Genomic DNA, 24,472 nt, shown 5'->3' with positions numbered 1-24,472 from the left:
TGCTTTAGGACAATAATACACTAAGTGCTATTTTCTTATTACATTTTCTTACCTCTGATCACCGTTATTAACATTATTCCTGGCCCCCCTTTTAATATGCGGCTCATTCCTTTTGTTTACAGTACTTAAAATTACACAAATAGTCAAATACAACGAGAAGGATAAACTTCTGCACCCTGGTACTTTTGCTGTCAGAACATTGGAGTGAGTTTTAACATATGAAGTGAACCAGTAACTTTATATCTACAGTACCGTATATCTGTATCTCTGTCTTTACAATAGCAGTATATTCCAAAAAATAAAACACAGTGCAAAGATGAAATAAAGAACCAGTCTGCTGGAGCTTCCAATCAGAAGGCAATGGAGTCCCTGCATGTTTCAATACATGTTGATTTCACATTATTTATTTGGTAGTGTGAGAAGGTGTTAATGGTCCTGTTTAAGAACATGTATATAAACAGGTCTTGCAAAACCACACCTTGGGTTAGGGTCTATAGTTGGCCTGCAGACTACCTGAGGTGCCTAGGATGAAGTGTAATACCTATGCATATAAGTAAAGAAACATATAGTGCAAATCCTTACCGTGTTCTGTATGCAGCAGGTGTAGGGCACCCCACAGGCTAGGGGTCCTGGCGCTTTACAAGAGTGATACATGTTCGATTCCCAGTCTTTGAAGTCCCCTCCACCGCAACATTTGAACTGTAAAGAAACAAAACCCATCTTGTAATCTTGTTTGTTTAAATTAAAGCTGCAGTGTCCAATAGTCTGGTTCACTTTTACAATATACATTTGTTCTTGTTTTCAGATGACATCAGGCCTTACTTGTTTTTGTACAACAGGCCTGGGCACCAAAAGAGAGGATGCCTGCTTGAAGCAGCAGAAGATTACACATGACATCTTCAAGCTCTGTTGTAGCTTAATGAGAGGGTGTGTTGCTACATTACATACAGGCCATGTCAGGCCTACAGTAGGAAAAATCCCTGATTCACCATTGGCAGTTTCTTCCAGTCACCATTTGTTGAAAATTTCAAACTTTAACTGGTTATTTTAAATGACTCACACACGATGTAAAAATCGACACATACTTCCTTTTCAAGGGTATTTCAATCTGCTCTGATGTCCTCCTTCGATCCCTTCATTAAAAAGGCAGGATAAACACGGTGTACAAAATTAAATCATTCTCTCACCCACTTATCAAATTACAGTATGTTATTTAGTTTCAAGTTGTTGTTTTGCTTCTGTTTTACATTACATCTGTCATACTTGTTCTTTAAAAAGGTTTGAGCTTAGCATGGTTCACAGCAATTTGCTTTCTCTACTAAAGACCATTACAAGATTTTTCTAGTTAGTTCCCTGCTAGAGCTTTTAGCATCATTAGGGCTGTATTTGTTCACTGTAAAAAAAAAAAAAAAAAAATTTCACGGTCTGAAAATAGGTATTTCCTAAATGCAGTGTAACAGGTAGTGCGTAAACAAGGCAAACATTTGTTGTATTCATTTTTATGGGGCTGTTTCTTTGAACACTTCTGAGGCTACTTAAATAAACCTCCACAAGTGACTAATACATTTGGGTGACGTGAATTTGGTGTTGGCGTTTGCAGTCATTAAGAGACTCATTAAACCAGGTCAGTAGGGAGAAGACAAGACAGCAAAACAGATTAGCAGGCGCCAGACACTTTAAAATGCAGTGGACATGCAAAATGAGTGCCACACCAGTTGAACAAGTTGAATGCAAAGAAATATTGCAAAACAAATATTGCACAAGATGTTTTTCCCTAAATATACTGTGCGCTGCACAAAAAAAGAAATAGTCAAGGCTTATTTCACAGACCCTGCACTAGTCTTGGACTACCTTACCTAAAGTAACATTAAGCAGTCCGGACTTGTAATATAATTTCATCACGCATTACTGTACCCTTTTACTCCCAAAGTTTGAATTGGGTATTCACTTCTCCACTAGTCAACGAGCAATTGCTTTCCTCGTCAGGAAACACGTGCACTAAAAAAACGCATGCACATCAAAAAGTCATTTGACAGCACAAACTTAATTTAGTCTAAAAATCAAACATGTTTGGCTGTGGTTCAATAAGCCAGTACTGTCTGGCAATGGTTATGGTACAGTAAATCAGGCTTGATCATACCAGTGTGTTTTTTTTTGTTTTTTTTTAGCTAACAATCGTTGAAAGCACTATACCTGTCATGCACATTTTGCTAAAACTGTTTGCTAAAACATGCATCTCTTTCAAAACACTGTGACCTATATAGCGAATACAGGGAAGATTTAGGGTAATACTTTACAATAAGCATCTCTAATTACTGTGTATTTACATAGTAGTAACTTAGTAAATACATGTGTACTTACACAATTACAATGTTATAATGCATAGTTACAATGCACTTCATGTGTAAATAATTGCCATATAACCCCAACCCTTTCATGATAAAACTGTGTAATTACATATACCCTGCACAAAATATGTATACATTAAATTATTGTAACTTTGCATAATAACATTGTAACCATGTGTAGGTACACATGTGCTTACTGAGTAACTACTGTGTAAATACACAGTAATTGGAGACAATTGGTACATGTAAACAACATGTACTGTGTGTGCAGTAGACACAGTACTCGCATGGTTATGATGACAGATTAAACAACGGTATGTTAAAAGACAACATGTTGGGCCAGTTATCTTGCAAAGAGAATTCTCACTGTGCACAAACTTCATACAAATGATTTCTGGATCAATACTTTTTTTTTTTTTTTTTTTTGCATACTAAGCAGATCCAAGTCACATGAAAGCATGAACTCTCTCCAATTATAATACTATTCTGTTGAAATACTGATAATTCACATAGTCTAGCTAAGATAAAAACAGTTGTGGAAAGTAGGCCATATTTTTCATTAATTTACACTATGGACCATTAAACATTGATGCCTGTCTATGTACCACTGAATGGCTATTTTTCAGACTAGCTGGAGTTGGGAAAAATCCAACTTTGATGACCATTCCTTGGCTCGACAGACAGTAGTAGACACTAGAAATCACCGTCAGCTATGCATGACAGATCACGATACAGTAAAATTAAATTTGAGAAGTTTCATGGAACAACCTAGTAAACCGGGCCTAGAAATGTAGTGATTCCATATGTTACATTCCAAACATGCTGTTGAGTGGCATGCTACTTTAAAAACACATCATAACGATGAATGGCTATTCAGTATCAAAATTAATTTAACTGCTTTGTCCAACTTAACAAAGTAAAATCCCCCCACCCCAAAAAAACCTTAAAATAATAAATATTGCTGATATGAAATGTTTAATAGTTTCAGATGAGAAACCTCAAAACTATATTACCACAGTTGAATTAGAGCAAGTTGACTTTATTTGGAGCTAGTCAGCTGTAGATCAACTAAATCTCTGTGTGAATGACCGATCAATTGATGCAGCATCATCTAGGAGTCGGAGAAACCTGGTTCAAATTGTGGCTCAGCCACTAAAGTTGGAGACAGCAAGTCATTTTAATTCATTCTATTAAAATGTCAAATTCAAACCAAGGCATATTTAACATTCACACTCTTACATTTTAAAAATAAATGTACAACAAAAATGTAAAATGTTTTCCACAGCACTTGTCTGTTTTACTTACTATCCCCAAGGCATAATTTTAAAAAGCCAAATACATGCTTTATAAACCAAATCCCAGGTCAGTATTACTACGAGAGCTGAAGAGTGCTCTTTACAGTGATTAGGGAACTTTATCCAGTAGAACATTTCCCATTTATAAATAATTGTAGCCAACAGAAAAATGCTACATATTTTAACAACATGAACATCCATTCCCTTTATAGGACAATGTGCAGTTTTGAAAAAAAAAACGTGTTTTAGCAATCATATAATTCCATTTGAAAATATGACAGCTTGCATTACACTAGGTAAAATAAATACCTGTACTGTGGAAAAAATTAACCATTTTAGTGGACTACAACTTATTACAAACAAAACATGTTGTAGTATAATTGTGATAATGATATTGCTGTAGTATGTGCCTTGGTAAGAATGGAACTCCCTCATTCACATTGACTCACAAGTTCCCTTATAACCTTGTTACATGCCTCAGCGATGCCGTTATCCCTCAACTAGTTTGAAAATTCTGTGCAAAGCATATGTATCAGGCAACCTGTCTAACTCACAGAAAGTCTTCTTGTATGTAAACATTTGTATATTGTATTCAGAGAACATTAATAAAATATAACTATAATAAAAAAATGTCCTGCAAGACTGCATGGTATAGAAAATGCAGATTTTTATAAACAAGAAAACAAAGTCACCATGCCTATTTAACAAAATGTGTATGTAGTGTGTTAATGTTGGTGTTTATGTATAAAATACACTGGATATAAAATATGGGTTATGAGCACGAGTGAAAGTGTAAATTTGTATTTAGACACGAGGATGGCACAACTCACGCCACGTGCATATTTAAGTGGGTATTGATATGTGAGCACGGGAGGACACAGACTAGTTCATGTGCTGGGATTCAAGTGAATAACTAATTGATAATTTAATCCTTGGATGGTTTTCCGTCAGTGGGAAGTGCAGCGTGGAAGAGTGCAAAATATGTTGTTTACAACCATTTAAAATGAAATACACATTTAACATAATGTGTTTGCTATACAGTATGTACTTAAAAACCTGACAGGTAGCTTCTGGACATCGCTGGTTCGAGTCCAGGCTATTCGTTTGCCGACTGAGGACGACAGCTCCCAGGGGGCGGCACACAATTGGCCGAGCGCCGCCCAGGGGGAGGGAGGATTAGGTTGGCCAGAGTTGTCCTCGGCTCACCGCGCACCAGCAACCTTTGTGGTCTGGCTGGAACCTGGACCAGACCTTCTAGGAACTGCTGAGTTTTACCAGGACTCGTCCCCCGCCTCTGCCGTGAACAAGTCAGAGTAAAAACTCTGTACTCCCGGATGACCTCAGGTTCACTCAGTAGTTGTCCTTCATCCGTCCGTAAACAATAAATAAGTTTACTCTGAGCAGTTTTCTTTTCCAAAGCAAAGAAGTATTGGGTGGGAGCGTCCATTTGAGACAAATTAAGGAACCTGGCGCACACTAGCGCCCCTTGTACTCATGTATCCAGCAGATCAGACAGTTTACTTTTTTTAAGCTTCAGGTCCTCAAACAGTATACTATATCTATATCACTATATCACTATAGCTGGACCCCAGAACTATATGGAGCTCATTGATGTCCTCCTTCAGCTCTCTCATTGCTAAACTAATAGTCTTAGTAATATTTTAGTATACTGTTGGCAAAGTAGTTTAATCTGAACCTTAGAGACATCCCACCATAGCCTTAAAAGAAGGAAAAATTACATCGTTCCCCAAAAAAATTAAAACATTTAATAAAATGAGTATCATTTAAAAGCTTTGTGTTAAAATGCCAATATGAAGTGTACACACATGGAAAAGGGATACGCATGTTCAAATTAACCAAGCTGTGGTCAGAGAAACCAGTAGGACATATCACAGGTAGCAAATAAATTTAAATGATGCTTAAAAACATAAAACCTATCAAGTCTAACTAGTGAAATATGTCCAGCACTCCCTTTCACCCAAGTATACTGGCGAGCATCTGGTTTCATCAATCTCCACATATCCTCTAGATCATGGTCTCTTGAGACAGAGACCAGCTCACTGACTGACCTTGGATGGGGTTCAGAGCCATTCCTATCAACCTTGTTATCTACTGTACAATTAAAATGGCCACCCAATAAAACCACATCCTCAGGCTGACACTGTGCCAGAACTTTATTCAGAGTTTGGAAGAGTAACACACTCTCTCTCCCATCATTTGGAGCATAAACATTTAGAAAGAGTCTTACTACAAATACTGACCTGGACTTTTACTAGCCGCCCTGGAACCTCTTCACTCACAACAAGAGAGTCCGGTTTAAAATCCTTAGAAAATAAAATCGCGACTCCTGCACTGAAATTATTGCCATGGCTCAGTATAACCTCCCCGTCCCACAGTTTAAACCAATCTGCCATATTGTGTTCATCTGTATCTGTTTCTTGAAGCATGGAAACACTCATTTTCTTCTCTATTAAATATTCAAAAACTGCTGTTCTCTTTCCTACATCTCTCCCTCCTTTAAAAGTACCCAAATTAAAAGTCTACATAACAGGAGTAAAAGATGAAATAAACACAACCAATAAACAGAAAGAAAAAGAGAAAATTGTGCATATCTAAACATTTTTACTAGATTTAAAAGAAGCACGCACTTTGCTCATTAAATTCTTCAAATCAGTCTCGTTCTTTTTTCTCAATTCCTATAACTGACGGGTTGCACATCAATTGCTGCGCAAAACTTACAAATAATTTCAAGTCGGGAAAGTGATCAAACTACACTAACATTTCTTTTACCTTTAATTAGCTCCAGAAAATTACAAACACTTTACTGTACCCGCCTCAAGTTACTGAAGAGTCCGTATCGCTGTCACTCGCATCATTATCAGGGTCTCCGCTATCTTCCACTTCCAATGTACTCTGAGTTGCTAAGAGATTGGCAGCACTGCTAACACTAACAGAGACCCTATCTCTTTTCACAGCTAAACTATTCCCAGAGTCATCACAATGAGAGACTATAGCTTCCGAGCACACACTGTGTTTTGCTGAAGTAATCTCCTTAGTTTTTATTTTCCTTTTTTCCCCAGGCATTTTAAAATCAATAGGTGCATTAAAATCACCTGCCCACCCTCCTCCACTTCTTTCCCTGATCATATTTCTGCACTGGTAATATCTCTTTTCAGATTTATTTCTATGTTCTCAGTATCTGTATTTTTAACTGTTCTGCTACGTGTTTTGGAAATATTCGAATCATCAGCAGCCTCATTAAGAGACCCCAATTCTTCCACAACATTATCAGTTTCTTGAACTCTTTGAACTGTCGGCTCCCTTTCTTTTTCAGCGACAGACTCTGCAGCTGCAAAGACAGCTCCCCCAGTCTCTCCCACATCGGGCACAACTGCAGTATTCTGAGCTGCAGTGTCGGCTGCCTTACTCGCAGGCACCTCTCTACTCTCACTCTGTTCACTAATTTCTCCCCTTTCATTACCGTGGTCCTCATTGTTTTTACAGTGTTTTGCAGCGTGCCCCTCACGCCCGCAAGTGAAACATTTCATTAATTCTGTCGAGGCAAAGACTACATAATGTGGGCCATCAACACGAAACCTAAAAGCTACGTTTAATTCATCGTTACTAATATTTAAGTATATAGACCTGTCTCCTGAAAGAAACAACATGTTTTAATTCAGGTTCTTTACAGCCCAAAGGAATCATGGACATACCTGACATTATATGTCCGTGCCGGTTTAGTTCTTTTAATATCAGATTATTTTTTAAATGAGGGGGAACACTCGAAATAGTAACTTTTTTAGCCGGGACCGCAAGAGGCAAAACAGAAACCAACACTCCACTAATTACTAATCCCTGCTGCACTACCTTTTGAAGTAATTCCTCATTACTGAGGAAAACCACTACAGCTTTATTCATCCTTGAAGCCGACTTAATGTTTCCACACCCAACTACTTTTCCGAGTTCAACAACACATTTTTGCACCGGGAACGATTTTAATGCCGTGCCGCCTTGTTTGATTTTCAAAATTGGCGCTTGAACCCCTCCCTCCCCCCCGTTTGGCCATAAGGGCCGTCAATTTGTAAAACCAAACTCTCAAATCGGATTTAATAACACTATAACATAAGGAAAAAAAAAAATTTATATATCTATATATCTACATATGATATATCTATATATCTTATATATTATATAGATATATATATATATATATATATATATATAGATATATATATATATATATATATATATATATATATATATATATATATATATATATATATATATATAATTTTTTAATTATTATTATAACAGTAAAATTGTCATTTAGAGCATTTATTTGCAGAAAATGACAACTGGTCAAAATAACAAAAAAGATGCAGTGTTGTCAGACCTCGAATAATGCAAAGAAAATAAGTTCAGATTCATTTTTAAACAACACAATACTAATGTTTTAACTTAGGAAGAGTTCAGAAATCAATATTATAAGCAAATAAATGCTCTAAATGACAATATTTTTATTTGGAATTTGGGAGAAATGTTGTCAGTAGTTTATAGAATAAAACAAAAATGTTAATTTTACCCAAACACATACCTATAAATAGTAAAACCAGAGAAACTGATAATTTTGCAGTGGTCTCTTAATTTTTTCCAGAGCTGTATATGTATGTATGTGTGTATATGTATATATATATATATATATATATATATATATATATATATATATATATATATATATATATATATATATATAATATATAGAAGGAAAAACTGGGGAGAACCCCTCACTCACTCGGAGCTCCGCACACACGCCACAACCACTCCTGACAGACGGCACCAACAGAGATAGATAAGAGATAGACAGCTAGATAAAATAAGCATTCTAAATTTAATATTTAAAAAGAACTCCCAGAACTGAGCTACATTGTCTTGCCTTTGAATACCAATCGCCTTATGATGTTGACCAGAAGTCTACCACTGGATCATCTGCAAAGAGCATTAAATAAAAATTCTTCACCAGCAACTTCAAATAAATTACCATTAAACAATCTAAATTTTCCTTATTGTAATATGTGGGTTTTTCACATCAGAAAATAGGAGACCTACAAATTGATGGTAACACATATTTGGAAAGACTTGCTTCAATTATTTTAACACCAAGTCCTTTAAGTGTGGGATTTGTAACCGAGGTTCCACACCAAGGATTCTTTTTTTACATTTGGTTCACATGTACTGCAACTCAAAAACTATTCTACAAAACCCATATCTTGGTCTCTTCTGAACAGATACTCACCTTCTCTTCAAATATATTCAAAACAAATTGATTGTCAATGTTGCGTTTAGTCCAGCTGTCCAGTACAACATAAGCATGTACCTATTTGTTTGACATTTATTTTAGATGACTTGATTAAAAACAGTTTCCAAGCCTTTAACAGTGCAACAAATCAATACTAATCAGGATCACGTACAGTTGGCGTTTATAACTATTACTACCACTGCAACACCAGCAGCTTTGAAATCTATCTGTATTTTATCCTGTGTCTTGGTTAATATAACCTGGTTTTCCACAAGCAGGCCTTCGACCCAAATACTAACCAGGCCCAACCTTGCTCTGCTTTTAAGACCTGACAAGATAAATGTAGTACAACAAGAACTAAACAAAGAGGAACATCCTCCCTATGAAAAAAAACTATAGAAAACAAGGGAAAACTAAAGCGTTATGTCACCTTCAAAGATCCGCAAAAAAACAACCAAAAAAAAAAACTGTCAATCCTATGTGACACGTTTACTGTATTTATCAAAGTTGCAAATGCTCTATCAAAGTTTTTTGCAAGTTGTTGCCTGGTAACACTTACTGTAATTCAACGTCAATGTTAACTAGGTTTGAGGCAGTAAACATTTGCATGGCTCAACACATTTGCCTAGAAGACATACACAAAAAAAAAAAAAGAAGGTTCTGTCTAATACTGCATAACGTCATCCCTATGCTAACATATGTTTTAAAACTATCTAACAAACCTGTATAAACTTCAATCACATTGTCAACACCCTCTACAGTAGGGTGGTGTCATGTTCAATGATTCCACATGTTGAACTTGTCTTAAAGACATGCAACTTTAACAAGTATGTCAACAACATAGATCCCTCAACACGGCTGCAATTTAAAAATAAGAGCTATCACTATGATGAAAATGTAGATGACCATGACGTATACAATTGTAATGTTCAGATTTGTAGGAAATTGAAAGTCACAATTTGAGAAGTTGTTCTCCAGATATATGCAAAAATGCACAGTAGGTATATTATACTGATGGACGGAGAGACATCCCTGATATCTCCAGAATCTGGGAGTATAAAATGGTATTGGTGGCTTCCCTTAAATCAGCACTATCAGCGATTCAGTGCTTCTATAGAGATCAGTGGCGAGCACCAATTTAAAAGTGCCTCGAGAGCCGCAGCAGAAGAAATCTTGTTTTAACACGGACTACATATAGGGAGGGAAACCTCACAATAGATAAACAAATAAAACTATGGAAAACAACTTAAAACTGAAAATAAATATAAAGTTGTACAACATATCAGCACTGAATTTAGCATCACACTGTAAACCTTCCTGTGAATACCAGAGGTTTGCAGTTTGAGTTGTCTGACAGTTGGAGGCCCAGCTGTTGTCAGATTCATTAAGCAGTTTGTGATGTATGTGCCCCTCTAGGAGTGTACATGAAAAGCACTGAAGGCTCCCTTTAAACCAGCCAAATGTTCAACATTTTTAGTAGCTAACTACAAAATGATTATTTCAATATTGGAAACAACAGCTAAGAAAAAAAGGCTTTTTAAAAAAAGAAAAAAAAAAAAGTAATACAAAAAACACCTTTCTCTGAACGAAATCCATAATATTCTTGAAGTCCAGGTCGTCATAGTAGTTTTTAATGCCATTCCGAATGTTGTCGTTCAGAAACTCCAAAGTCTAGAAAAGAGAGAAATAAATAACACACAAATAAATCAATAAAACAAAACAATCCCTAACAGGCTGGCAAGATTCAAGATACCTATGAAAATAAAGCTGGTAATCTGGGATGGACATGTTTTACATTGGCATGAAGCAAAAATAAATATAAAAGAAAATACACACAGCAGGAGAAATGGATAAAACTTGGTTCTAGATACAACAAAAATAAATTGCATTTACAGTCATATTTATTGGGTTATTTTAGAGTCAATTGGGTCTATTCAATTGCTTTAAATGGTTGAAGATATAAATATTTAAATACAGTATTGTTTAAACAATTAATCACATGGTTATAAAAAAAAAACATCCAACAGTTCATAATAGTATCTTCAGTTTTTTTGGAAGCCTGCCCCTGAAATACTTGCAGATGTCATAGCGCTCTTTTAAAAAACATGAGCGCTACTCACAGGAATGTTTAATTAGTTTCTGAGTTCTATAAATATCAGACATGCTCCTGATGTGTTGGAGGGTCTACTGTACCAATAAGAATGTGAAAACCACAGTAAATTGTCAATAAACTACCATTCTTTTAAAGTGATTTGTTTTTCCTCTTTTCTCCCAAACTTTATTAGAAAAGTGTAGTTCACAGATTTTTGCCCTCCGAGTGCAAGCACGTCCAAGTATGGCAATGTAGGAAAATACTATATAGATGCCCTAGACTAGGGTAGCTAGACTATTAATTTCTTAGAGAGCTAACAAAATGATGTGCTTCCAAATGTTCCTAGTTATTTTTCCATTATCACATTCAATGCTAAAGTTAGAGAAGAAAAAAAAAAGGCTAGTATAAACCTAGCTGATTAGGGGTCATTAATAACAATTAAATGCTACGTAATAGTATTTATAAAACTCCTTTACATCTTGAAGGTCACAAGAAATCAGCCTGACCTTTCATCTCAGAAATAAATCCATATCTGAGGGAATCCAGCTGGGAGGTAATTGACACACACTTCCTAAGCTTAGCTGACTTATTCAAAGGACATTTAGTGTCAAACAGCCATGCTGGCAGCACAGCTTTTACACTGAAGCTTTTTATTACACTATAGTAAGCTGTGTTCGAGAAGGTACATTCAAAACATGGCAGAAGTATACTTTAATCTCCCATGACTAGTTTACTGCTGCAGTATCTGAAATATTGGTTTTGTATGTGAATTGATTTTAGCAGGCCTGTCAGTCAGTAAAGACGGAACTGTGTACCGACGTGGAACTGCTGCTGCGTGCTCCAACAAACTGCTTTAAGCCGTATCCATGTTTTTTTTTTTTTTTTTTTTTTTTAAGAATATAATAAAAGAACACTGATATTTCACAAAAAAAGGTACTAGTAAGGGTTTTATTTTATTTATATATCCAGTAATGATTTCTTCAGATGTCCCCGTAAAAGAAAACAAATATGTAATATTACTCATACTCATGAAACTAGTAACATGTCAAGGAAATTAATGGTTAAATTCATTCTAATATAACATTTCCCAAATATTTAATTCAGACTTGTCTGCGTGACATGCAGTGGTGATTGGGTGTTAACACCAATTCCAGAACATTCTTAACCAGATCTACTTCAAAGCTTGTTGATTAGACCAAGGCACAGGCCACAAACTGTTAACTCTTTGTAAGGAAGTGTAACTCATTAACCCCCCAAAAAACGGACCCCAGCTCCCAGCTAAAGATTCTTAAGAGTGCAGACAAACAAAAGAACCGCCAATGAATATACAAACAAAAGCATTTAACGGAACAAGGTGGTTAGCAATTGGCTCCCTACTGAATGTGAAGACCCTCTGCTCAGTGGAAAGGAACAAAACCCTTTCTTTTTAGGGGTAAAATGTTTGGTGGGCCCAGCGGAAGGGTCGTCCCACTCTGGACATACTTGCAACAGACTGATGTGCGGAAGATCTCAGGATAGGGAAGAATGCAAGTATGATTCAACTGCTGATGGAGGTCCAGAGTCTATTTTTCTGCCAAAGTTGATCTGGTTTTGGAAGATAATAAAGTGGGAATCTAAGATGAGCATGAGATCACTGCAGCAAATACCCAGTATTGGAAAGCTAGCAATAGAAGGAACTGTATATTCTAAGCACCTTAACCATTTGCGGTCCTATGTCGGACCAGGTCCAACATTACAATTTCCCCTTTCCTGTCCGACACCATCAAAACAACGTAAAGCACAGGTCTCTAGAGAAAAAGCAGAGAAAACCATTCAAGATTTTTGAGATGTTATAGTAATAAAATAATGACTTGCATCGCATTATTGAGGAGTTTGGTGGTAAAACGAGTGATCAGGAGAGAATTTATCAGTATGCACGTCTAAAAAGAGGTATGTGAAATACAGCGAACAAGGGGTGGGGCTTGGCTGGAGATGCATTACTGTTGTCGTTTTGCCATGCAATGCTTTTTACTCTGAAAAAAAAAAAAAAATTAATAAATTAAAAACAGCATGTGTAAAATAAACAGCGCGTGTGAAAATAAATTGGACCTGACATGTATCGACATATAGTTTAAACATATAGTTTCCATTGTTAGGCCATCAAATGTAGAGAAGCAGCCTTGATGGAGAATTGAAATCAAATTCCTCAGAATATCTATACAGATAGGCAGACGAGAAGGAGAAGCGGTCACACAGGAGGAGACGGACAGCTGGTATTGACAGGAGGGTTGGGGAGGTAATGAACATCAAGCAAAACTGGTGTTGTATTCCTGACAGATAAGATTTGATTGTAGCTGGTGCCAGAAGTAAAGAGTCCTTTGCGTGCACTATAAAAGTGGGGTAGGATTAATCATGTTTTGGGAGCAGAAAGTCAAGTAGGTGTTCCAGCCAGTGGAATAAGAGGATCTGGTGGAAGGCGCGAGTGCTGCAACCATGTATGCTTGTGCTGTATTGAGTAGTCCACGGATAGCTACATTTAGTTGAAAATTAGCTGGTTGAACTGGGGTGTCACTGCTGGAGTTGGCAGAGCTGTAGGGACCATACAGTGAAATCTGTAAACGAGGAAGAGTGCCAACTGCATTAATATAAATGCCAGGTAGATGGCAGGCTTGGATTAGAAAATTAGTTGTTACTGAAATCCATATTAGTCGCATAATAAGAGGTGAGCTGGAACAGCCTTTATTGATAACATGAACTGCAGATTTGTTGTTGCAAAATAATAGTAATGTTTTCTTTGACCCATAGATATGCTGCCGTGACTATTGGGTACATTTCAAGAAGAGCTGTGGATTTTAGATTATAATGGATTTCCTAGATTCTGATGAAATATTGACGTAGGAGTCCAAGTTTTTTGCTGTCGATGAAAGACCAAGTAATCGAAATGTAAAATGTCCGTCCCTGGGGGATAATCCAAATTTCAAAACTGAAATGTCCCAGCAAAGAGAGCAGTGCACATTTCCTTATTTTGCTGATCTGAAAATTCTGAATAAGAGAATGAATATGGTTTAGTTTAGATATGGGAAGACTGGCTTCAAAATTTTGTGTCCAATATGATTCCTAGAAATTCCAGTTAATGAAGGGGGCCGACTTTTTTTTTTCCCCATCTAAAAGTGGGGCACAAACATCTGAAAATAAATTTAAGATTGGTGATCGCTTCTGCTGGCAGATCCGAGGAATGAGAGAAAAATCATCTAGCAGGTGGAGGAGAAATGGAACTCAGCGAGTATTGAATATTTTTGGGTTGCTGCGACAGCCAAAAGTTAAGAGTAGAAAAATAGAATTTATTTTCCCAGAAAATCCTGAACTGGTGGCAAAGAGAAGGATGGATTGGCATTACTTTAAATGCATCGGATATATCTGCTTTTGCTAACCAGGAGCCGCGACCTGCCAATTTAATTGAATGAATTGCGTCTGATATGGTAGTGTACTGTAGAGAAAAATTGATCGTGAGGAATGAGCAAATTGATACTACTGGTGCTTGATCGCCAAGGTACTGACAAGTCAACAATGAGACGCTTTTTTCCTGACATTTTACGAGTGGCAATGCCTATGGGCTTAATCCTGAATATTGGAAACAGGAGAGCTGCAAATGGGCTAACCATAAATCCTTTAACACTAGAACTGCTGGATTTTTGAACTACCTAGAACTGCCACGCCGGTCACTTTGACCCATACATTTTTAAACTGCTTCGTTATGAAAATGAAAGATATACTAAATCGATTACAATTGAAAAGTTGTATTCATAAAAATCATATCTAACATCTGCATCGCAGAAACACTGTATTTAAATGTAAAATTAAAACATAAAATGCTTTATCTTTATGATGAGCACATATACAGAATGACTGCAAAACAGAAAAAATATAATAAAACACAAAAGAAACCGGTATGTACATATGCCTGTGTACAGGTGTAAACGGGTATATGTACACACAAAACCAAAAATCATTGTTTCTAATACTACAGAAAAATAAAAAAACAATAACACTACTTCTGGTTTGACGGCTGCACTGTACTCTACGGAGGAGCGTACGCGTTGCCAGCTGACTGTGCCAGCATCCAGGAGATGTGCTGTAAACACAGACACAGTTCCATTGAACACTATTGTGTAAACAGGTACATACAAACCTGCAAAAACAAAATGTTTTTTTTTTTTTTCTAAAAGTAATATAAAAAAAAGAATATATAAAATCAGTTTCATATTAGGCACAAGTTTTTATCCTACCTGTCATTTCGGTTTGCTGTATGCATCTGAGTGCAGCTTGCCATATTCCAATCAAAATGACTACTTTCAAGATTAAATATTTCCTTCTGCTATATTCCCAGTTGCATTTGTGGAACAAAACAAAAAGGACTGTTGTCTCCCAGATACATTGAAAAAAACTACTTGACAACTTGACAACCCCACTATCATAGCAATCTGTCTCTTAGTCAGTCTACAAAGGCTTGCAATAAAAAACAAACACGTGTGCTAGGAGGGGACGTGTCTTGTTTGCTACATTCACAAAACTAATAGAATATCTTATGATATATTAAAAAAAAAGACCTGTATTGTAATGCATGGATCACATTGACCCACGTGGCAGTTCTAGGTAGAGCTGTTTATAACTTAATCATTTGGCGATTCTGGCTACCAAACGGCATCAGGATATTTAATTTATATATTTAGGAAAAGTAAAATACAGGACACACACACATGCTATTTACAACGGAAGAGTAATTAACATATTGTAAGGTACCAGGGAGGGGGTTAAAATCCTTCCCTGCTAAAAACCTTGTGAGAATGCACATTTGGGTGTTATGGGGTTTAATTGTAATTGTTTTAATGATTTAGTTAATCCTCGGCACCTGATCGTAATTATAAATTAGAGACAGGTGCAGGGTATTTGGGGAGGCAGCCAGACTGATCGGGGCGGCTGAGTGAAGAGCCCGACTGCGTGTGTGTCCAGTCGTATTGAAGAGAGTGCTGAGAGAAGCCCATTTTGGTGTTTGTCAGGTAAACGGCTTAGCCGTCCTGTGGTTTAGTGAGGAACCAGTCTATGTTTAGTCAGAGCTCCAAGAGGGAGCTAGGCGTTTGTTTTGTTTTCATTTCTGTGTTTATTAAAAAGTGCGCGTCAGCGCCGTAAAAAATCAATTTTTGTGTCCTGGGTCTATCTTAAAGGGGCAACGAACTCCGTGAGTGCGAGGATCGTTTTACATATGGTACCAGAAGTGTGTGTGGGCGGCCCTATGACCCAGTAAAAATGGAAAGCTTAAAGGAATTGATCGCTATGATCAAAAGAAACACGGCTGCTCAGATTGAGCAGAATAAGAGATGGAGATTGGAACTTGGATTGCCAGAGCCAGAGCCGACGGAGCTGGATCTGCTGCTCCAAAAATGGGAGCAGGCAAGACAAGCCCAGCCGCCGCTCCCAGAGCCCAGAGAAGGGGAGCCGCCGCTCCCAGAGCCGCTCCCAGAGAGAGAGGAGCCGCCGCTCCCAGAGCCCAGAGAAGAGGAGCCGCCGCTCCCAGAGCCCAGAGAAGAGGAGCCGCCGCTCCCAGAGCCCAGAGAAGAGGAGCCGCCGCTCCCAGAGCCCAGAGAGGGAGAAGCGATGAACAAAGAGGAGGAGGTGAGGTGCCCACCTCCATCACCCCAGCGAACCAGTCCGGCACTGCCAGTTGCGGTCCCTTGCCCCTTGCTCCTGGACACCCTGCCGGTCTTCCTAGACCTTCCTGCGCTGGACCTGGAGCCCAGGAGTCTGCAACATTGGCCACAGCTTTTCCCCTGGTTCCCTGCTCCGCTCTTCCCGAGCACCCAGACGTCGCTGGGCTGCTGCCAGACGTCGCTGTTGCTCCCCCTGTTCGCTGCTTCGCTCCCCCTGGGTGATCGGACATCGCTGCGCCGGTCCCCAGTGGAAGATCTCTGTCCACTGCTGCATCCTCCTGTTCCCCGGTCGTCACTTCGGTCGGCCCTGTCATCCCGGTGGGGTCCCTTCCCTGAAGTGCCGGAAGGTTCGACCCACCCTCAAGTCCGCCCGTGGAAGAGGGCGGAAATGGACATTTCGGGACTTGAGTGTGGGTGGTTGTGTTTTAGGGGAGGGGGTGGCCTTGGTATGGCCGATCAGTGTTTCACACTTGAGGGGGAGGATGTGTAAGGTACCAGGGAGGGGGTTAAAATCCTTCCCTGCTAAAAACCTTGTGAGAATGCACATTTGGGTGTTATGGGGTTTAATTGTAATTGTTTTAATGATTTAGTTAATCCTCGGCACCTGATCGTAATTATAAATTAGAGACAGGTGCAGGGTATTTGGGGAGGCAGCAAGACTGATCGGGGCGGCTGAGTGAAGAGCCCGACTGCGTGTGTGTCCAGTCGTATTGAAGAGAGTGCTGAGAGAAGCCCATTTTGGTGTTTGTCAGGTAAACGGCTTAGCCGTCCTGTGGTTTAGTGAGGAACCAGTCTATGTTTAGTCAGAGCTCCAAGAGGGAGCTAGGCGTTTGTTTTGTTTTCATTTCTGTGTTTATTAAAAAGTGCGCGTCAGCGCCGTAAAAAATCAATTTTTGTGTCCTGGGTCTATCTTAAAGGGGCAACGAACTCCGTGAGTGCGAGGATCGTTTTACAATATTAAGTGCAAAATGGGTCACAATGCCCCACATGGTGGTTCTAGTGTTCATCTCTTTTTGAATAACAGACTGTACTGTCTTGGTGTCTTGAATAGCACAATGGAGGACTTTGCTTTGCAAGGAGGAGGGAGGGATTTGACTGTCCGGTAGAAAAACAAACATTCTCTAGTCCATTGTTTAAATAATCAATGAAGCTCTTATCTGGACGATTCAGAAGTTTTTGTTTTAAAATGGAAATATTTATGGGAGTGGAGACTAAGTGTTGGATAGAGTCACTTTGGAGCTACTGGGCAGATGGCTTTTGAATGGAGCATCCCCCACAGAAACCGCACATATGGATGTTTTTGCATTGCCTCAGAGCAGATACCAAAATTGAAATTGTTACATATTTGCTTTTCTCATGTATCTGATTCTTCACCCAAATTTGTCTTCTCTTGTAGATTGATCTCCTCTTCAGTGACTGAACCTGATGCTAGGACTGATTGTCTCCATCCATTTTCTGTAGGGAGCAGGGTTGGTGTAAAACCAGAAGTGACTGTAGCTGTTGCAGCAGCTGCGTTTATGGCAGAAATGGAGAATACTGAAACTGCGGAACCTTGCTTCTCTTGCTCCATGCTAGAAACCCGTTTATCCAAATTGCTAAGTTTGGTATTGACTGAGAATAATGTATCCGCGAATGGTTGCATGAATGCTTTTATTTCATTGAAAATGCAAGAATGTTCCTGTTGAGTTTCACTGGTTGGAGCGGCTGCCTGTTGGCATGACGACGTGCTGGCAGTGGGGTTAACTTGTTCCGAGATGGTCTGAGTGCTTTCTGACCTGGGCCATTGAACAGCTGAGTGCAGCTGTGGAGTTTTATTGGGTGTAAATAGGTTCTGCCGAAATGGACTCACAATAGAAAATGAAAAGGGATTCTTGATTGCTCCCTGCTGGGATTTCGCTGCAGATTTTGAGGAGGGTATTTGAGCTTGTTGAAAATCCAGTCCTTAAACGTACATATGCTCAGGAGAGATATCCTGAGTTTGAAGCTGCTTGGATCGGCTCCTTGAAGGGCAGGTACTGGTATGGTATCCTGCTCGGGAGGCACTTGTTCAGATGTTGCGGAGAAGCCTGACAGAGTACAGAGTGGTAAGCTGACCAGCCCCTGGGTTGAAGCCGTTGGAGAGAGCTTTGAAGCAGACATGAAGCAATCTTCGAAAACCTCCGAAGAGGTGTGTGGCAAGTACTCTATACTTACATTTTTTTCTTTAATACTTTACTCAAAGAGATTGCTGGGGGTCTTGCTATTCGCTTAGGTTCAAAACCAAAAACGCAAGACAGAACGATAGGGTGTGACTAACGGTTTAAATTGGAAGTAGATTTGATTAATGATAGAAGATCAAAGGATAGGGAGGAACCTAGCTCCTGGCCCCCATACCACACTATAATTAAAAGGAGGAGACAATGATCTACTCTGGGATGCCAAGATGCATACAGTACATACACACAGGGCGTATTACACTGATCTAAGCAGTGGTGGGGTTTCAAAAGGGCTGCTATTGAGATATTATGTAGAGAATTTGTGAAATTCAGTTAATAAAATAGTAAAGAACGACCAGCAGTAGCTTCAAAACGGACTTTCATGATATTTGCAATTGTTCCAAGCAATTCTGTTTGGTGTTACTGAAAGACTGAGGAAGCTTCAATTGATGTTTTTCATATGACCTTGGCAAGTGCTTTGAAAAGCCCAGCAGTGTGTTATTTTTATTTTTATCTTTTACTGTACAAGTCTGTATTGTTTAGTAGAACAGCTTTAGTAGAATGAATACGAGCAACACATCAAAATAAACTAGAAAAGCCAGGGTTAAAGTTCCGAATAACACTTTTACTTTTGCCATGGTACTTCTTAAAAGCCAGCAGATATCATCTCTGAAGGGCAACTGTTTGTTGATGAGAGGTGAGCAAGGCTTCACCAATTTTCAAAAAAACCTGTTCACAGGAAGCCACTCTGAGCCCTGCAAAGCAGATGTAAAAGCACGTTGACCTTTACATTTGCATATTTCAAGCAGATGTTTACTACATGCTATAGGTCACAAAAATGTATGATTTTGGCCACTTTTACCATTTGGCTAAATTAAAGGAAGACTAGTGGTAACCATAGACATTCACTAACTGGAAAGGAGTGCATGCATAAAAAGGTAAAGTAAAAAAAATAAATAAAGCTTTGCACTCCTTAACAGTACAATGCCAGCGAGAGTCCCATTTTAATCATCTAGACCTTCTACTTTTTAATTCAACATAAAAATGTTTATTTATACAGTAGTTGTGTTCAATATTTGTATGCACACTATGCTGTCCAAGAGCACAGATTGAAGCTCTGCAATTATCTTAAAAAGAGCAGGAAGCACCCACTTGACATCTTAATGGTTTCTTTTCAAAATGCCCTGACCTTTTAGTGTTTAGTATTGTGTTTTATGGTTTCTGGTGTGCGCTCCACTATGAGCTCCACAGCTCGGAGATAGCATCCATCGTACATAAAACACCAGCCATCACTTTTGACAAATAAATATACAGACTGACTTGGAACAGGAAGATGCAACCTTTGCTATAGAACCTGTGTGTGGATAAGGCAAGTCCAATGTTAATTACTTTATTAATAAAATAAATATTTAGAAATCTTTTCACTCCATGTGTTCCTTGTGTCTGCAACTTTGAAAATTCCCACTAGTTCGTCATATCGGCTTCAACTGATTCAAGTCTAACTAAAATCGTGGAGTGAACACTTGTGACCAGTGGACTCAACCTGAATGAACACAGGGCAGAAAATACAGTAACTGCAAAGCCTGCAAGTAGGATCCAACTGCTCTAGACAGAAGACCAATCTTGTACCGCAATATTACAGATTAACAGAAACTGTACTGTATTTCTGTAACAAAATTGTTACAGAAATACAGTACACATTTCCTTGCATTTCCTGAATATTGTAGTTGATACATCATTAAGGAAGTTTGCAGCCACTTACCAGCATAGCTATTTACAAGCCAATTTGCTGATGAAATTGGAGTGGTATATAATACAGATGTAAAGGACGGACACATCCCTATATCCCCAGAATCTGAAATGATCAGTATTTTAAGCAAAAAAAGAAAAAAAAGGCTACTACTAAAATTCATGACTGTTGCATAAGCGGTTATCCATATATATGCATAACATACATTCAGTAGGTGCATTCAGTCCCCACTAAATCCTGAGGGATAAGAAGGATATGCCTTCCTGAAAAGATCAAGTTACCAAAACTTGCTCAGATGAACAAACCTGCTAGAAGGGTCGACACTTGTTTATTTGTTCTAGTCATACACAAAGTAACTAGTGTATTTTTTATCATCTTCTTTAAACAGCAGCGGGACCCCACCTCACATATTTCTTTAGAAAAACACATCACACAATCATATATTCAGAAAGAACTGGTCAACTCCAGCTAATGCCTTCATCCTAGTTTCCAACTGTTTCACCACAAAAAGTAATAAATAATGGAAATGTATTGCATTTTTCATTGTAGAGGCACCACTTACTCGTGTCCTACTGACATCAAACAATATTGCAGCTACAAGTGCTCGGATTCATTACAAATAGAAAATTGGGACGAGGGCAAGACAACCATTGTTTGAGATGTTTATATATTGAAGTTTAGCATCGAAAAAAAAAATGTTTCATCATTGCTAAGCCGTTCATATGTACCACAGGGGGAATTGTGTACTGCTTCCTCTGCAGAATATGTAACCTGCTGAACATTGGAGAAACAAGGAGATGTCTGGCTGGCTGTTAAGTGGAACATTTATGAACCATTCAGATCAATTCTACCTTATCTGCAGCTAAATATTTTAAATCCCTACTTGTTAAATTAATTGCAGCTGCAGAACACAACCAGCAAGCAAAAAGGATTCGAGTTAATGGAAAGTAAGTTAATGAGTTGTGTGCCTTATTGTATCAGAGATGTCATCTGAAGCAGTTTTGACAACAGAACAGTGAATCAAATTTGAGCAGGTCTACGCGCTCAAACTATGCAAAACTGTGTCTCATAGAAAGAAATAAAGAATATAAAAGTAATAACATAATTACAAAAACATAATTAACAGGGAGTTTCAGGTCTAAATGCAAGACTTCACACTCCGAAATGACCATGTTGCAGGTGTGGCTCAGCCTTGTGGCATTCCTGTAAATATTGATTTATGATTGGGCGTACTGTAGTGTCTTAGAAAAATGTATTTTGACCATCAACCAACATAAGCAAGGCAAATGTTAAATTTGGGTATGAAATTGATTTTTTTTTTTTTTTGGTTAAGTATTTTTACTGAGTACTAAGTTAATCTGTGTTCACATTGTAATTTGCAAGTGAACTCCTTTTTTATAATTAGCGGAACAGATGTTTACGCTGTCTGTGTTGCATCTTGGTATCTTTAAGATGGCAGCGATTGTACAAAAAAGACAGAACAATCCCCATTTTCTTGATCACATTTTATCACTATTGAACCAACTCCCCTAAAAAACTCACTATGAATACAGCCATAGCATCCCCTCTGCCCAGCTGTATGTTTTACTGTATATGGTTCTTATTTTGTTCATAGTACATCAAGTCTATATTTCAGTTTTACATTGTATATATACCCTTTATTGCATTTACACAGTCTGACAGACATTATTTTAAAGTTACATTAATATGATTTAAATTGTGTTTCCTTTCCTATAGGTTAACAGCATATATGCAATAAAATTGTTATTTGCCTTGGTCTTGGAATTGCTTGGCAGAAGCGGTCAGGTTTCCCCTCACTAACTGATTTGCAGACTAACATTTTGAAAACACTAGAAGCCAAGATGTGCAGTACTATAATCCAACATTCATTAGCTTCAGTACCACCATTAGTTGTACAGCTGAACTCTTATTGGGAAATCCAGCAAAACTGATGTAATTACCGGGAATATTTATAGCAATTGTAACCATGGATAACTCGCTAAAAAGCCAGTCTACTGTAAATATATAAAATGAGCACTACAAACTATCATCAGAATTACTAAGCATGCTCAAAGCCATCATGTCCAATGAACCAACAGTTTCCACAACAATGCACTATTTCAATGACCTCAAGCAGTTAACATGGACATCGCCTAGTAAGAGAGGAATTTAATTATACAGTATTGTCAAAAGCAATAATTTACAAGTCCAATATCAATTATATTACATGTATTTAATTTGCTCATTTAGTTAACACTTTTCCTTCTCCCCAGTCTAAATCACTGTTGAAGAGTGTATTACACACAAAACTAAAAATAAACCTTTATGGTTAATTAGCAGAACCTTTTAAAAATCATCCCAATATCAAAGACTTCCTTGAAAAGGAGTTTTAAAAAAAAGAAAAAAAAGTGTCGATTTGCGTCTGTGTATTTTATTTTCCCAAAACAGCATTCAGTTAACATTTTTATTGGTATATTGCATTAGAGTGGCAATTTGGTGCAGGGGGTCAAGAGCAACCACACCAGGAATGATTGCGAGTTTGATTTAATTTGTTCCGACTAGACTCTCACAAGCATGTCATCCAAGCCATGAGGAAAATTCCCTTTGACAAACAATGCTGTGAGATGCAATTGGGCAGCGCAAATGGTTTGCTAGTAATAGAACCCTACTGTACATTGCTCTACTACAGAGAATCCTTCCAGATCAGAACTAAAAATGTAGGATCACTCAAGCATGATGTTAAATGCGATCAGTACTTAATGTAGTCCTAGGAGGAAATTCAGAAGTGAGTGAAATATCTTAACAGTTTCATGGATTAAATATTTTTTTTAAATAGCTGAAAAAAAAAAAAAAAAAAAAAAAAAAAAGCAGGTTTTGGACACATGTTTTTCCATTTAAACATGTATAAAAAAACGGAACGAAGCTTGAATGAAAAAAAAAAAAAAAAAAAAAAAAAAATCCTTATATGAGGCTTTCATGCATTTGTGTTTTCCAATACAGTGATATATTCCAAAAAAAACAAAATATTTATATATATATATATTAATATATATCAGATATTATATATATAAATATTTTATATTATATATATATTATATATATTATAAAAAAACAAGAGTCATTCAGGTTCCATGTATGTCCTATACTTTCCTAAAGTCACCGACATCGATAAAAAACCTTCAGAAATCATACCTATCATGCAATTCCACGGCCCCAAATGTGCCGTTTTGGAAGAAACACGATAATGGCAATTGCACTTTAACACACTAGGTAATAAATAAATAAAGTTTACATTTTGCTTGATTTCCCTTCCAGGAAATCTTTTACGCTTGCACATCCTTCAGAATTACGCATCTTACTGGCTGCAAACTGTCAGTTAGCAACGAGCAGTTTCCCTTAAAGACTGACTGAACAGGCAGCCCAGAAGGTGTGGAGACAAATTCCCTCTCCGTGTGAAATGACCATGAAAGTTCAAGTCTTGCTAACAGATATTTCTTTAATCCAGCGTGTTCCAGATATCACATTTGCATTTGAATTTTTTTTTTTTTTTTTTTTTTTTTTTTAAATAGTAAAAACAAAAGGATTTATTTCAAAACTATGAATTTAAGAGCAATAGTACACAGAGTGGAAGACTTGTGGAAACAGCTTGAAACGTACAACTTCAAAATCAGCCTTGTTCTTCACCCCGATGTTTTCAAGGATTTGGTGTACAGATGACTACCCAAAACCATACCTCCTAACAAATCAAACTGTTTCATGCAAACAAAAACGATATGTTCATAGCCATACCATTCTATACCCAGTGGTATACG

The 24,472-nt window shown here is 37.8% G+C and overlaps 1 protein-coding gene across 1 annotated transcript in view; it reads right to left on the bottom strand.

Moving 5' to 3' along the window:
• tspan15 (tetraspanin 15) overlaps window positions 1-24,472 on the bottom strand; it is a 115,717-nt gene that overhangs the window by 59,720 nt on the left and 31,525 nt on the right. Inside the window, exons 4-5 of the mRNA XM_041268612.1 lie at window positions 10,515-10,610; window positions 583-699 (exon numbers count right to left, since the gene is read on the bottom strand). Coding sequence (XP_041124546.1) covers window positions 583-699; window positions 10,515-10,610 — 213 coding nt within the window. The remainder of the gene's footprint in view (window positions 1-582; window positions 700-10,514; window positions 10,611-24,472) is intronic.

Source organism: Polyodon spathula, chromosome 13, assembly GCF_017654505.1.
Source record: "Polyodon spathula isolate WHYD16114869_AA chromosome 13, ASM1765450v1, whole genome shotgun sequence".
NCBI lineage: Eukaryota > Metazoa > Chordata > Actinopteri > Acipenseriformes > Polyodontidae > Polyodon > Polyodon spathula.
Note: the sequence above shows the minus strand (reverse complement) of the source record. Positions and strands in the feature narration are given on the sequence as shown.